The 13,573-nt window shown below is 42.1% G+C and overlaps 1 protein-coding gene across 9 annotated transcripts in view; it reads right to left on the bottom strand.

Moving 5' to 3' along the window:
* The window catches only part of map2 (microtubule-associated protein 2), a 63,980-nt gene that overhangs the window by 8,872 nt on the left and 41,535 nt on the right, over window positions 1-13,573 (bottom strand). For 5 of the 9 annotated variants that reach the window (XM_061792216.1, XM_061792218.1, XM_061792221.1 and 2 more), the window contains 9 exons: window positions 12,725-12,940; window positions 11,507-11,815; window positions 7,082-10,465; window positions 6,196-6,429; window positions 5,653-5,790; window positions 4,503-4,564; window positions 2,067-2,202; window positions 1,524-1,580; window positions 811-1,118 (listed from right to left, as the gene is read on the bottom strand). In XM_061792216.1, coding sequence (XP_061648200.1) covers window positions 811-1,118; window positions 1,524-1,580; window positions 2,067-2,202; window positions 4,503-4,564; window positions 5,653-5,790; window positions 6,196-6,429; window positions 7,082-10,465; window positions 11,507-11,815; window positions 12,725-12,940 — 4,844 coding nt within the window. Of the gene's footprint in view, window positions 1-810; window positions 1,119-1,523; window positions 1,581-2,066; window positions 2,203-2,270; window positions 2,473-4,502; window positions 4,565-5,652; window positions 5,791-6,195; window positions 6,430-7,081; window positions 10,466-11,506; window positions 11,816-12,724; window positions 12,941-13,573 lie in introns of those variants that run through there. The other 4 variants (XM_061792222.1, XM_061792219.1, XM_061792224.1 and 1 more) reach the window with 4 other exon arrangements.

Genomic DNA, 13,573 nt, shown 5'->3' with positions numbered 1-13,573 from the left:
GGTGGACAACTGGTTAGAGCGTCAGCCTCACCGTTCTGAGGACCCGGGTTCAATCCCCGGCCCCGGCTGTGTGGAGTTTGCATGTTCTCCCCGTGCCTGCTTGGGTTTTCTCCGGGCACTCCGGTTTCCTCCCACGTCCCAAAAACATGCATTAATTGGAGACTCTAAATTGCCCGTAGGTGTGAATGTGAGTGTGAGTGGTTGTTTGTTTGTATGTGCCCTGCGATTGGCTCGCAACCAGTTCAGGGTGTACCCCGCCTCCTGCCCGATGACAGCTGGCATAGGCTCCAGCACGCCCGCGACCCTAGTGAGGAGAAGCGGCTCAGAAAATGGATGGTTGGATGGATGAATGCAATTAATTAACTATGATTTGATACCTTAATCAAGAAATAATAGCATCCTTTACTGTTTTTAGTAAAAAATAAATTTTGAAAAAACATATTTTTCACTTAAAATAATATTTAAGATTGTACTTGCAAGTTTATTATCCATTTTGGTAATTAACAGTGTTGTTTGTTTAGAGCAGCTGTGTCATGATCCTCACATTGGGTAGCGGTCAAATAAATTTCATTTGTTAAGCACGGTATGTTGTCACATCATTAATATTGTACTAGTTCCTTTTTATGGTAGATGGGTAAAATATAAACAAAAACTAGAGGTGGAGAAAAGGAAGATGGAAGGAAAACATAAAGGAGAGTAAAACGAAAAGTCTAAAACCTACATTATGACTAAAATAGCTCCTACAGTCCTAAAGAAATAAGTAGTAGTTACAGAGAGGTGGATACAGCGTGACGTAAATGGTAGTGTTACCTGTCCACTTTTGGGCTGATACTTGATATTGTCTATGGAGCCAACTTTGGACCGGACCTTCTTGAAGTCAGGTAAAGGTTGGTTGAGGAGTCGGAGCTGCTTGGGAGTGGTGGCAGGGGACTTGGGCGGGGTCCGGGCCACAGCCACCTTCCTCTCCTGGGACATCACGCTGAGGGAACGAGGGGTTCCGGGAGTTCTTGAGGATGATGAGCAGCTGGGAGGGGTGCCAGGGGTCATGGCGCTAGAGCCGGGGGTCCGTGGTGTGGAGTGGCCACTGCGGGCTGAGCGAGAGCGCAGCGGCTCTGAGACTGTTGGGGAGAAATCTAAGGATAAAGCCTGTAAAGCTATTTCTGCGCAATACAGGATGTCCTCCATTTACAGTGATACTAACATACGATGTTTCTAGGTTACGGGCAGCATGCGATGAACTAATTTGTGCAGCAGCATAAAAATACAGTATGTCATCACATGGCAAAAGAAGGAACGCTCATTTACCGTCTTTACTAACTGTTTTAATTTAAATGTTTTTATTTAAGGTCCCAGCAGTGTATTTCATACAAAATGTAATGTAATTATGACTACAAATGTGTTAGTGTAGGTTTATGATATGACTATGGGAAAATGTGGGTTATGTCAACACCATAGGAACGGTACAAACAACGGAACGAAGAACTCCTTGTGGTAATATGCTAAAAATACTGAATTCTCTCTACCTGTCATACTGGGAGCTCGACCTGTCCTTTGCTCTGCCCTCATCACAGCACGGCAAGCTGAAAGAGGACAAACGGGCAAAACAAGACGGGGATTGTTTGTCGACAAATTGTAGCAAGATTTTTTCAAACAATCTTTTACAGTGACCCCCCCCACAAATCGGCATTTGCGAATTCACATATTCGCTGATTTTGTCCTAAGTCCAAAGGCGTGTCTCAAAACAGTATTGCTTTGGCACCATCTTGTGCCATTCCGGTGCCAAGTAACTAAGTTGAAGTAAACTGAGGGGCTTCATGTAGTGCTTTGCTGCCATCCTGCGGCATCCATAGACAAATACAGCATATATCTTTTTGGGTGGGACCAGTTACTTGCAGATTCGCTATTGGCGGCAGCACTCCGTCATTCGCGAAGGAACACTGTACACTCAATAGAGAGACAAATTATTATTCAGACAAATTTGGATCCTGGGGACCAACCAAATTTGTAATTTGGGTTATGAGCCGAACAGGTTTGGGAAAGACAACATTAGAGGAATGACAGCCTACTTGTGGGTCTGCGGGGTGCTGTTGAACCAGAGCTGGTGATGGAGGTTGAACTGTCCTCATGGTATCCGCGGCGACTAAGAGAGGAGGCTTGCCGCGGCACAGAAGTTCTCTTGTCAGGACTTTGTGATCTACCATCCTGTGAAACACAAAATAAAACAAAATATTTATTTAGCTAGTGACACTTTAGGTAGCTGGTTTACAGTAGCCTTTAAAAAAAAAAAAAATATGAATATAATTTATTTTCCTCGTAAATCCTTGCAGTTCGACTGCCACATTACCATCCACCTACCTTGGCTATGAGAGTTGCAATTACTGATCCTGAGGATGGATGAGGTCCATTTAATGAGGTAACCATTGTGGACATGAAGGTGTGTGTCTTTGTTAGGGAAATATGCTGAGCATGGCACTGAAATGGCAGACAAATGAGTCCCGGGGGAGTGAGTGGCACAACACCAAAACACAGAGCACAGGATGACATGGGTGAAAATAACACTGCTTCCACATGAATGATCAAATATATCAGATCAAGTGTTTGTAGAGCTGATTCATTAAGTTTTATTTTTGGTGAATAAAAATAAAAATAGCTGGAACATGAAATCTGAACCAGCTCTCATGCTAAATCTGCTGCTTTGAGATTAACAACGGATAAGGATGACAGTAAAACTAGAAGACTGTAAACATAAAGCAAAACACAAAGTTGAGCACAATTTGTGATATGCATAAATGCTGTTATTTGGACACAATAACTGTCATTATGATGTCAGAGGAGTGAAATAGTCGGTGCCAAAATGTCACAGGATGATTTAACACCTACTCTGTGACTTCAAATGAATCACTGCGAACAAACCCCATTAACTGTGAAGTCAGCACAGCCATTGTATGAAATAATGTAGCAAATTCAAAATCATATAAAATATTCACACAACAAAATTGGCTTTCTCTATTTGATGCATCAGTTGATGGTAATAACAATAAGAAAAATAAAAACCTTACCAGTGATGCTATGCTCACAACATAACAATACCAATGATACTAAAAATAAATAATCATCTGTAACAGATTAAAACAAACAAGCAAACAAAAAACACTGGCTCCTTTAAGGACATAACAATGCACACTGATGCATACTCTATGAAGTCCCTTTTCTGTGACCTCAAACACAGTTTGAGAGTGAATCAAAGGCTAAAACAAACATCAACTTTGTCCCTTTGGTTATGGTCTTCAATGGCTCTAGTGCAGTTCTGTCAAAGGTTTGAAGCTTTCCAGTCGGGCCATTTAGAATTATTGGAACACTAGCCTACTTGACGTTATGATTTAATGTGTGCTAGGACAGCTGGCAATCGAACACACATGCCTGATGCCAAAATGGAAGGCCATAAAATAACCGGCATTTTGACCAACACTTGACAAAATACTTTAGTGTACACTGTACATGAGTCTGTTTCACTTACGTCCTGTTGGTTGACCATTCTTGGCAAAACCCGAGCTTTGAATTGGAACAGCACTTGATCTGCGACTAATAGGGGTTATCAACTTTCGCTTTTGGCAAAACAAGACAAAGGGCTCATCTCAAGTCTTTTAATTGCAACTATCCTTGCTCCTTTGCATTTACATTGAAAGCGACACGAAAGGAGCAAGGACAAGGGACCTAGGAATTTGCAAACCGAGAAATGAGACGAGGTCAAAGCACTTTCTTCCGGTCCAGGTCACCAGCGGAGCCCTATGACAGGAGACCGGGACAAAGCAGCTACAATGTCTTTGTTTTTCATAAGATGTCTCCAAGAGATAGCAAAGATGACCATATCGGATGTCCTTTGCATTTGCAGGGCGACATCTGACACTTGCCACAAAAATGGACAAAGGTTTTAAGCTGTATGCTTTATCTTACATACAGTATGTGACTACAAAGGTATGTAATGTGTCTATATGCTAACATTAGCTGCGTAACTTTTATTCATAATAAAACACAACATACTGTGACCTAAAAGTAGTAAATTATGTGAATGTTATATGTCTGTCGTTAGCCAACAACAAGCAGGGAATATTCGATAGAAATTAGAGAATGTGTTACTCTCCTCTAACGTTGCATTTGTGCAAGCTAACGATAATCTCAACTCAGCAGTTTGTTAACTGCATCATGTCATCAGCCCGTAGTTATTGTAGTTATTGTTGCGCACACAAGAAGTCTGTCAACCTGTTTTCCAGTTTGGTCACGGGGTGGTCTGCATTAAGAAACGTGAGGATCCTCAAGTATAAAGGATGCAAATACTGACAAGAAACTGGGAACCCAAATCATATTTAAGAAGGGCAATTGGAATTTGAAACATTACATACTTTTAAAATATCAATAATACACACAAAATATAATCTGAATGTCTTTAAATGGTCTTGGTGCCAGAGGTCACTGCCTTGTTAGGGCTAATGGAATTTACTCACCAACGCCCTGTCGCAAGACCGCCGTGCAACTGTGAGCGGCTGACGACTGTCAGAAAGTTGCTCTAAAAGACAAAGAATATATGTCAATAACACTTGAATACATAAACAAATTCATGCAAAGAGTGAGACGAACATTTTGAATAAGAACAATGTGTCTCCAAATCTACAAAATAAACTGTATAATACAGTCCATAGGTCAGTGCTTAAAGGGGACATATTTTGCCAAACCAAATTTTTCTAGTATTTTTTTTCTAGTATCTAGATGTAATATAGTCTCTACGGTGCCTCAGTAAACATGAAATATGAATTAGAATCATCCACACATTCCTGGGTTCGAGACGTTTTTCTGCCGAGAGGCCTGAAATCAGGTTGTTCGAATTTCTCTTAAGGCAACCAATTGGAGGAAAGGGGGAAGTCTTAGCCAAATATGAACCAAGCACGTCAAACAGAAGAAGCTGACAGAGGGGCCTTTTCTGGACACTCATCGTGACAGAATCAAGGTGTTTTTTTAAATGAAATGGACACTTTTATACTGAGTCCATGTTAGAGAGTCAGTCTACGGAGGTCTAAATAGCCAAAATATGGGACTTTTAAACAAGAAATACATCATACATATTGCATTTATGTATTGGAGAGAAGCATACAGAATATATTGTGCATTAGGCCGGTGAAAAAGTGTGTGGGTGCAAAAGAAAGTACAGTGAAAAACAAGAAAAAAGATGAAGACACAAATGAAGCCAAATAAAAAGATAACACAAGACTTTTTATTATAACAAAAAGTAAAAAAAAAACATACATGATGTAAAAAAAAAAGGAACCAATATGCAAAACATGAGTACTGAGACGTGTCAGTTTTTCACAGCACTGATTTCGAGGTAGTTGAATTTGATATCTTCTCGACTCTTAACTAACTTTTAACTGACCTAATTAAATCAGTTTAAAAGAGCATGTACAAATTGATAAAGGAAAAAAACTCAGGATACCCAGTAATCACTAAAAGGTCGATAGACACTTTTGGTTATTGCCATGAGCTGAATGACCAAGCTTCTTCACAAACATATATAACCTAAAAAGCATTTTATTCTAACACCAAATGGAAGATATTGCTGGACGTGGCGCTGCAGAAATGCACGACAGTAGAAGTAATCACCTGTGGGTCTCCTTCTAGGACAGGAATGATGCTGGGTGGGACGGGTCTGGCGGACAGCTTGTTTCGGTCCAATCCTCTTGGACGGGGACAGAGTTTGAGCTTCCATTTTTTTGGTAAAGTCAGTCTTCTTTATCACAGCTATATTAATCGGTCGCAGGGCCACATAAGCAGAAAGACGTCAACAATTGAAGGTCGAACCACTGAACAGAATGTGCATCAAAAACAATTGTTTTAACAAATGGTCAACAGTTCCTCAAATTCAGTTATATTAAGATGGGCATACACTGTATGATTCTAGAGTTGATACTATTAAATTGCAATACACTTTTTTGACTGATAGTATGAAATAAGCCCTCAATCAAAAGTTAGCGTGCCAACTCAGTCGTAATTCACAAAATGAATTCCCAGCTTTAGTCTGTTACGTACAACAACTGAGTGACAGAATTGTGGCATTAAGATGTAGCCAATATGCTGTAATACAACATGCAAAAGAGTCACAGCTGAGGAGAGTCAAAAAAGGGATACAACTGGAAAGGAAATAACCTTTTTTCTTCTCTCGAGGGACGTAAACAGGGTCCTTGTGCAGTGGTTTGCGTTCAGGGGTGGAGAGTCTGCCTTTAGTCCGCCCACCCTTAGTTTTCGGCTTGACTGGCTTTTCATGCTTCTGTGTTCTCTTCTGCTGTGTCTGCTTATTCTGGACCACAGTGGACTTTTTGACAGGACTACGCACCTTAGGAAAGGGCTGTATCTGCTCTGTAGCCATGCTCTTGTCATCATCTGCCCCCCCCCCAAAAAAACACAATATAGAACATCGTTATCATTATTGTTATTCTTGGAAAAATTAAAAACATTCCAGAAGTAAACTTCATTTTAACCGGTCGGGTTTGGTTCAGTTGGGTATTTCTCAGCATTGCACTTTTCAGTACCACGCTGTTGGGATGCAGCCAGCAGTGCTAGGCTTCAGTACATTCGTGGAGAGTAGGGGTTACATGGAAGCCGCAGGTTTTCACATTTACAGTGTTTGCAAATAATCAGTGATCTTCAGTGAAATTCCCTGCTCTCCTACCACTTTGACAGTGTAGGCCAAAAAAAGGGTTCAAAATCCTGTTTGAGTCTGGCTTTACTGGTTGTCTCTCACTTACCAAAGCTGTGCATTCAGAAATAAAGGACAATTTAAATAAATTAAGGAGATAATTCTTTCAACTATTGCTAAGTGTGCTTCTTCTTGAAGCCAAAAACATGATTAGCGATGAGTCGACTCGTCTGTACAACACCTAGTGGAGAGTCGAGTGACACATTGCTTTTCGTGAATTGGTCGAAAGACAATTGTTTGGTAGAAGCAATTGAAGTGAACCATACAACTTGGTGGAAACAAGACAAAAGCAAATCCAAGTAAAAAAAAAAAAAAGAAAAAAAGAAAAGGCCTCACCTTGTGTGTCCACCCAAGAGCTGTCCAGGATGGAGTCGTCCATGGTGGTTTCATCTCTGTCATAACTTTCTGTGAGACCTTCTGTTTCTACTGTTTGCGCTTCCCTCTCAGGAGACGCAGGGGTATCAGGAATGTCACAAACCTCTTCAAAACTGGCAGCCTCAATGTCTGCCTCCTGGGCCAACTCCACAGACTCCTCCTCATCATCACCATCATCATTCTGCTCCTCATCCTCGTAATCCTCTTGCTCTTCTCCACTAGGTATACACAAAGCTTCAGGTGGAGCAGAGAAACGAACACTGTGTCCCGGTTCATCCGCTTCATCGATGGTCTGGACGACAGTGATGAAGTCGTCTTCCACCGTCACCACTGATTCAATGGCGGCACGAGTCTCAGTGACCTCCTTGACCGCAGCTGCTCCAGCAGCTAACTCCTCTTCCTCTTTTTCTTTTTCAGCTGGTTTGATTTTGTCCAATTCAGCCATTATCTTTGTCTCTTCAACATTTTGTATCTCCTGTTGAAGCTTATTTTCCTTTTCCCTTAACTCGTTTTCATTTCTTTCTTTTTCCTCTTTCCTTGCCACCGCTAACTCTTCTTGCTCGACCCTTTCTTTAATCTCCCTCGCCTCTAAATCTTTCTTTTCTTTCATATCTCTTTCCTCTTTCTCCTTTTCTTTCTCTTCCCTTTCTTCTATTTCCCCACTTTCTTTCTCTTTCCTCCCATTTTCAATGCTCTCTGCCTCTTCCTTCCCACTCATCACCAGCTCTTCTTTTTCTTTCCTTTCTTCCTCAATCCTCTCTGCTTCTTCACTTTCTCTCTTTTCCCTCTCCTGTTTTCCTTTCCTTTCCTTCTCAATTTTCTCTGCCTCTTCCCTTTCTTTGATTTCCTTCTCCTCTTTTTCTTTCCTTTCTTTCTCTAATCTATCCGCTTCTTCCTTTTCTCTCTCCTCCTTTTCTTTCTTTTCTTTTTCAATCCTCTCTTCCTTTTCTTTAGTCTCCCTTTCTTCCTTCTCTGCCTCTTCTCTGATTTTCCTCTCTTTTTCTTTGCTTTCTTTCTCCAATCTATCTGCCTCTTCCTTTTCTCTCATTTCCCTGTCCACGTTTTCTCTCTTTTCTTTCTCTAATCTATCTGCCTCTTCCCTTTCTTTCATTTCCCTCTCCCCTTTTTCTTTCCTCTCTTTCTCTAATCTATCCGCCTTTTCCTTTTCTTTCCTTTCTTTCTCAATCTTCTCTTCCTTTTCTTTAGTCTCCCTTTCCTCCTTCTCTTGCTCTTCTTTGTGTATCATTTGCATTTTCTCAGTTTCTTCCCTTTGATTCTTCTCTGCTGTATCTTGTTCCCTCCTTTCCTCCTCTTCTCTTCCTTTTATTTCATTCAGTTTCTTTTCTGTCTCTTCTGTAATTTTCTTCTCTGTCTCCTCTTTCTCAGGCTTTATTTCTCCCTCAGTTGCTTCTTTTTCATTCTGCTCTCTAGCTTTTTTCTCAGATTCCTCTGTGCCCTCTTTGGTTACTGCTATCACTGGTGATGCTGCTCTTTTAGGGGAACCATAAAGTTCTTTTTGTTTAAGCTTGGATGGTGAGAGCACTGGCGAAAGTAGTTTATCATCATCAATATTACTTTCCACTGACGAAGTTGGTGAAGACTTGACAGGCCTGGCAATGCGGTCTTTGGCCACCCCGGTCAACTGGTACACATCTTCAGCATCCACTTCCTCATAGGCCTCCTGGTGCACCAGCTTCACCTTCTCCCGAAGCTCCTGTAACTCTCGTTCTTCCTCCATACTGAGAGGCCTGCCCTCCATCTCCAGTTTGCGGATCTGCCTCTCATAGTCAGCGATCTCCGTTTCAGAAGCATAGCCTTCGCCACTGGCTTGTCGTTCTGTCTCGCTTCCTGACCTCCCACCTTCTTCTAAAGTCACTGTGACAGTGGGTGTCACAAACGATTCCCCTGGGAGGGCAGACGATTTTACCTGCTCACTTACTGATGTATTTAGCTGGTCAATTATATTCTTTTGACCTTCTTCGGAGGAATCTTTTCTCTCTCTTTCACTCTTCTCTTTTTCTTCACTGACAGTCAAGTCTAAAGCCTGGCTATTGTCTTCCACAGATGTGTCTCTAACTGCTAGTTTCCTGGCTTGCGCAGCAACTTTCTCCTCAAGAACAGCAGGGGTGAAGACCTGTGCAGAAGTGTTTGTTGGGCTAATCACATCAGCAGGGGACGGCATAGGTCCTGAGTATTCACTGAACACACAATAGCCCATCTCTTCCAGCTGACTGTCACTTTTTTTAATTCCAGGACTTTGTTCACCTGAGACAAAGCCAGCCAGCAAGTCATCAGGGAAGGTTTGAAACGATTTTCTCCGTACGATTTCTGTGTCAGTGTTTTCAGATGACAGCCTAGAACGGGACCCAGCAAGATCTAGCATCTCAGGCAAGTCTTGAGCCATGACTGTGTTATTCTTAGGGCTGCTCTCACATGGCTGGGGTGACTCAGGGGACTCAGGTGACTCTGGTCCAGAGCTGGGATTTGAAATGGCTTCAGCCATCCTTGGTGGCGATGAGGAATCAGAAGTGATTGAAGCTGCAGTCTCCAGAATTAGCGGAGGGAAGGGAGGTGGCTTTTCTCCAGAGGGAGTAGTAATTGGGAGGTAATCTGCTGACTCATCGAGACTGCCACTGGTGTACGTCATGATATCAGTGGCCAATGGTGAAAAGTTCCTCATTCTGTCTTGGCCACTTTGATCCATTGTTCCAATCGTAATGTTTAGGGAGTAGCTCCTTTGCTCCAAGGCCAGTTTACCAGGGGAAAGCTTGCATTCATTCCCTCTGTCAGGAACTGAGAAATCTTGAGTGACAGTGTTTTGTGTTTCACGACTCTCCTGCACTGGTGACCCCATCTTCTGAGGCTTGGAATCAACAGTATTCTTCTCTTCACCGACTCTGCTCAGTTCATAATAACCCTCACCCTTACCCTGGGGGGACACATAAGCATCAGTGGCTGATGTTTCAAAATAAGCTGACATTGCATCACTTGTCAAGTTTCCTCCTTCAACTTTGACTCCCATTGAAGAGAAATCAGAGGGGGCACCAAGGCTGCTGAACTCCACTACCTCCACAGATGGCTGCTTCTCTGACACTGTGAGGGGCTCACCATAAATGGGCTGAAGGGTGATTGACTTTGCAAATTCTTTGGCTTGAGTTTGAACATCTGGAGGTACAAACGACAGCATATCCATGGTGGGACTCTCTGGTATGATTCGTTCTCCAGCAAAGAACCCCTGAGTCTGATGCTCAAAAACCTCCTCTGGACGTTTCTCTGATCCGATGCTGTCTGGGCTCACGGAACCACTTTTCTCACTTCCGGGGTTTTCCGAGTCCATCTTCACAGCTGAAAGGACATCTCTAAGTTGGTTGTTATGAACACAAGATGAAAGGTTTTGCTTTGGCATGCGCTGATATTCATTTGGCCAAGTACTGGGAAAGCGGAAAACAGGCAAAGCTCTCCTTAGAAACTTACAGCACAATGATACGGCCATCACTGAAGAAGAACGGCGAAAGAATGAGGTCCACCAAGTCAGAGATGGATAGAAATATGGCATGGTATGTGATAGTACCGGCATGGGGCAACTGTCAGGCGGACTGATGGAAAACAAACAATCATTCATGGAATGGATATCCATGCAATACATTATTGTATATTACAACATTTTAATGTCAATGATTCTTTGTTAAAATTAAGGGGCGCATATCTAAGAATGTTTACATAGTTTTGATCAAATGAACATGCTTGTTGATGATAACTGCCATATGTCATTAAATAATTCAAATAACATTTGCAGAAATACTGTGGAAGCTTGGTTGTGAATGACAGATAAATACTATATGCAACAAACTAACAGTGACAAAACCGAAACCAGATGACTTGGTCTTTTGATAAATGTTGAATAATTAAATAAGATGTCGAAAATTTGTGGAAAATGAGAGCCAACATCAAATCCCCTCCCATCCTCTGCCAATGAGTGATCAATGAAATAATGGTTAAAGATTACATAAATGCAATGCACTGGCATACCAGCACCAAGCCATCGGTGTTAACAATCCTGGAAGCTTATAGCTGGTGATCAAAAGCACGATTGCGGGTGCAGCACGTAATCATACCAGTACAAAAGAGCCAGCCCCAAACAACAGCAACAATAAGAAAACACAGGCATAACAATGATTTCAATATAAACAGGTTAAAATTAAGGTATTGTGGCTTTTTCCACTAACAAGCCTGTGTTGCCTTGCAGACACAGCAGTGCATGGGGCCAATGTTTTGCCATTCCACCTGAATAATGCTGAAATTCTCCTGCCCCTTAACACATCTGGCAATCGTATACGGTGGACAAGCTGTAACATGCAGGGAGTGTGCGCAGAGAGGAGGACACACCTGACTCAGGGCTCTCCTCACCCTCTGCTTCCTCCTCCTCCTCATCCTCATCCTCATCCTCCTCTCTGTCCATAGAGCTTTCTGTAGGAGCACTAGCTGCCTCTGTCAGTCCCAGTTCTAGATCCTGGGCTTTGTCTACGGCCTCTGCCTGCTCTACAAGTTCAGCTTCGGGGCTGTCCAGGTCAGGCTCTTCCCCGCTCCATTGCTGCTCATCAAGAGCTGCCTCTGCACTTTCCTCTTCCTCCTCATCCTCATCCTCCTCTTCAACCTCCTCCTCGTATTCAGCTGTAAGAGCCTCCATGGTCTCTTCTTCGCAAAAAACAGGATGAGAGGGGCACACATTAAGACTACAGGCAACACAGACTTGGGCAGTGTGAAAACATAACCAATGGAGAGACACTTTGAGATGATCCAAAGTGATCACACATACATCACACATAGGCATGGTGTATTGCTTGTGAGTATGATTTTTACTCTATATTGGCTTTAGGCAAGTATGGCACTTCTAATTGACTATTTAGTGTGCATGTCCTTATGGTCCTGTAAAGACCATTCTTGGGAGGGAAAATAATGTTTTTCTTTTCTTTCTAATTAACCATGCCTCATCCTAATTTACTTTACATCAAGTATGAATAGTTTTGTTCTCGATAAGCAAGCTGTACTCCAGATCAATATAAAACTCATCCACTAAGTCAAACACACCACTAAAGAGTAGACAAACGACAACAGCAACAGATTGATGTATTTTTTCCACAAGTTTGTGAGCATGTGTTTGTGTAAGTCATAGGTTTTACCTTTATAAGTCTAACTCAACTGTTAATTAATTGGTATATAACCCTGTTGCTATAGCCACCAAAACCACCTTAAGTCACATATTCCTATGTCCACTGACAGAATCTCATTACAATTGTCCTCCTTTATGGGATGCCCCTACAGTGTGTTGAACTAAACATGATTGCAAACAGGTAGCAATGCTTTTGGGTGAAGTAAATGATAAGAATATGATGTTTTACAAATCTGAAATCTCTCAGATTTACAGAGATTTACAGCAAATGGAAATCACAAGGACACACAAACAAACAAAGATGACGGACCAACTGACAAATGGAGAGACGGAAGGGTGGAGAGATGCTGGGAGGAAGGCACAACACAGGAAAGAAAAGGAAAGAAGGGGTGGAGGGGTTGAGAGACAGAAAAGAGGAACCGTGCGTGGTTCACCTTCAATCTGTCTAAAGGCCACAGCCTGCCCCATGGGGCGGGCGCCCGAGTGCGTCCACTCTGGGCTGAACAAGGGGTGCTCATAGTACTCCTCGTCGGAGTGGTAGGGGTCGTCCTCAGGCACAGAAACTGAGATGGAGGGGGCGAGGAACTTGCACCTCTCCCGAGAATTTTGGAAGCGGCGGAGAGGGCCTGCCTCCTCCTCATCCCCTACATCTACAAACAAGACAGACACAAGGAGAAGAACTGCAGGGAAATCTGGACACGCACGGTGAGGAAAAAATAAAAGAGGATGTAAAGGAGGGGGAAAAAATGGGACATCTGAAATAAAAATGTCCATTTTAAAATTGAGTCGGCTCTATTATCACCGAATGCAACAATACAAAAATACAGTATAATAAAATATCTGACAAAAATGTCCACTAACGGGTGTTTCTATGATTTAATTCATATATTATTTATTTTTATGATCTGAATTGTTTTCGGTAAGATTGAATAATTGCTCAGTTTATACATTATTTCATGGACATATTGAATCTTGAGCCAGAAATAATACCAGTAATGTACATAATTATACAGGGGGGATCGTGACAACCTGTGAAACTTCAAAGTCCAATCACCCTGAAGTCGTACCATTTGGAATTCTACCAATTTGGACTTTAGAGGTTACACTGTAATTTTTCTTGCTCGCTTGCCTTGCTTTTTAGATGTACTTTTCTTCTTGCCAGAAGCTTTACTAAAGAAACATCAACGGTACCAGTTATTACAAGGGGGAGTTTAAAATGGACATTTTCTGTAGAAGAATTGACAGGAAATATTAGCAAAAGAAAATTTAACATTGGTAAATAA

Source organism: Phyllopteryx taeniolatus, chromosome 12 (genome assembly GCF_024500385.1).
Source record: "Phyllopteryx taeniolatus isolate TA_2022b chromosome 12, UOR_Ptae_1.2, whole genome shotgun sequence".
Lineage (NCBI taxonomy): Eukaryota > Metazoa > Chordata > Actinopteri > Syngnathiformes > Syngnathidae > Phyllopteryx > Phyllopteryx taeniolatus.
This window is presented reverse-complemented; position numbering and strand designations above follow the sequence as displayed.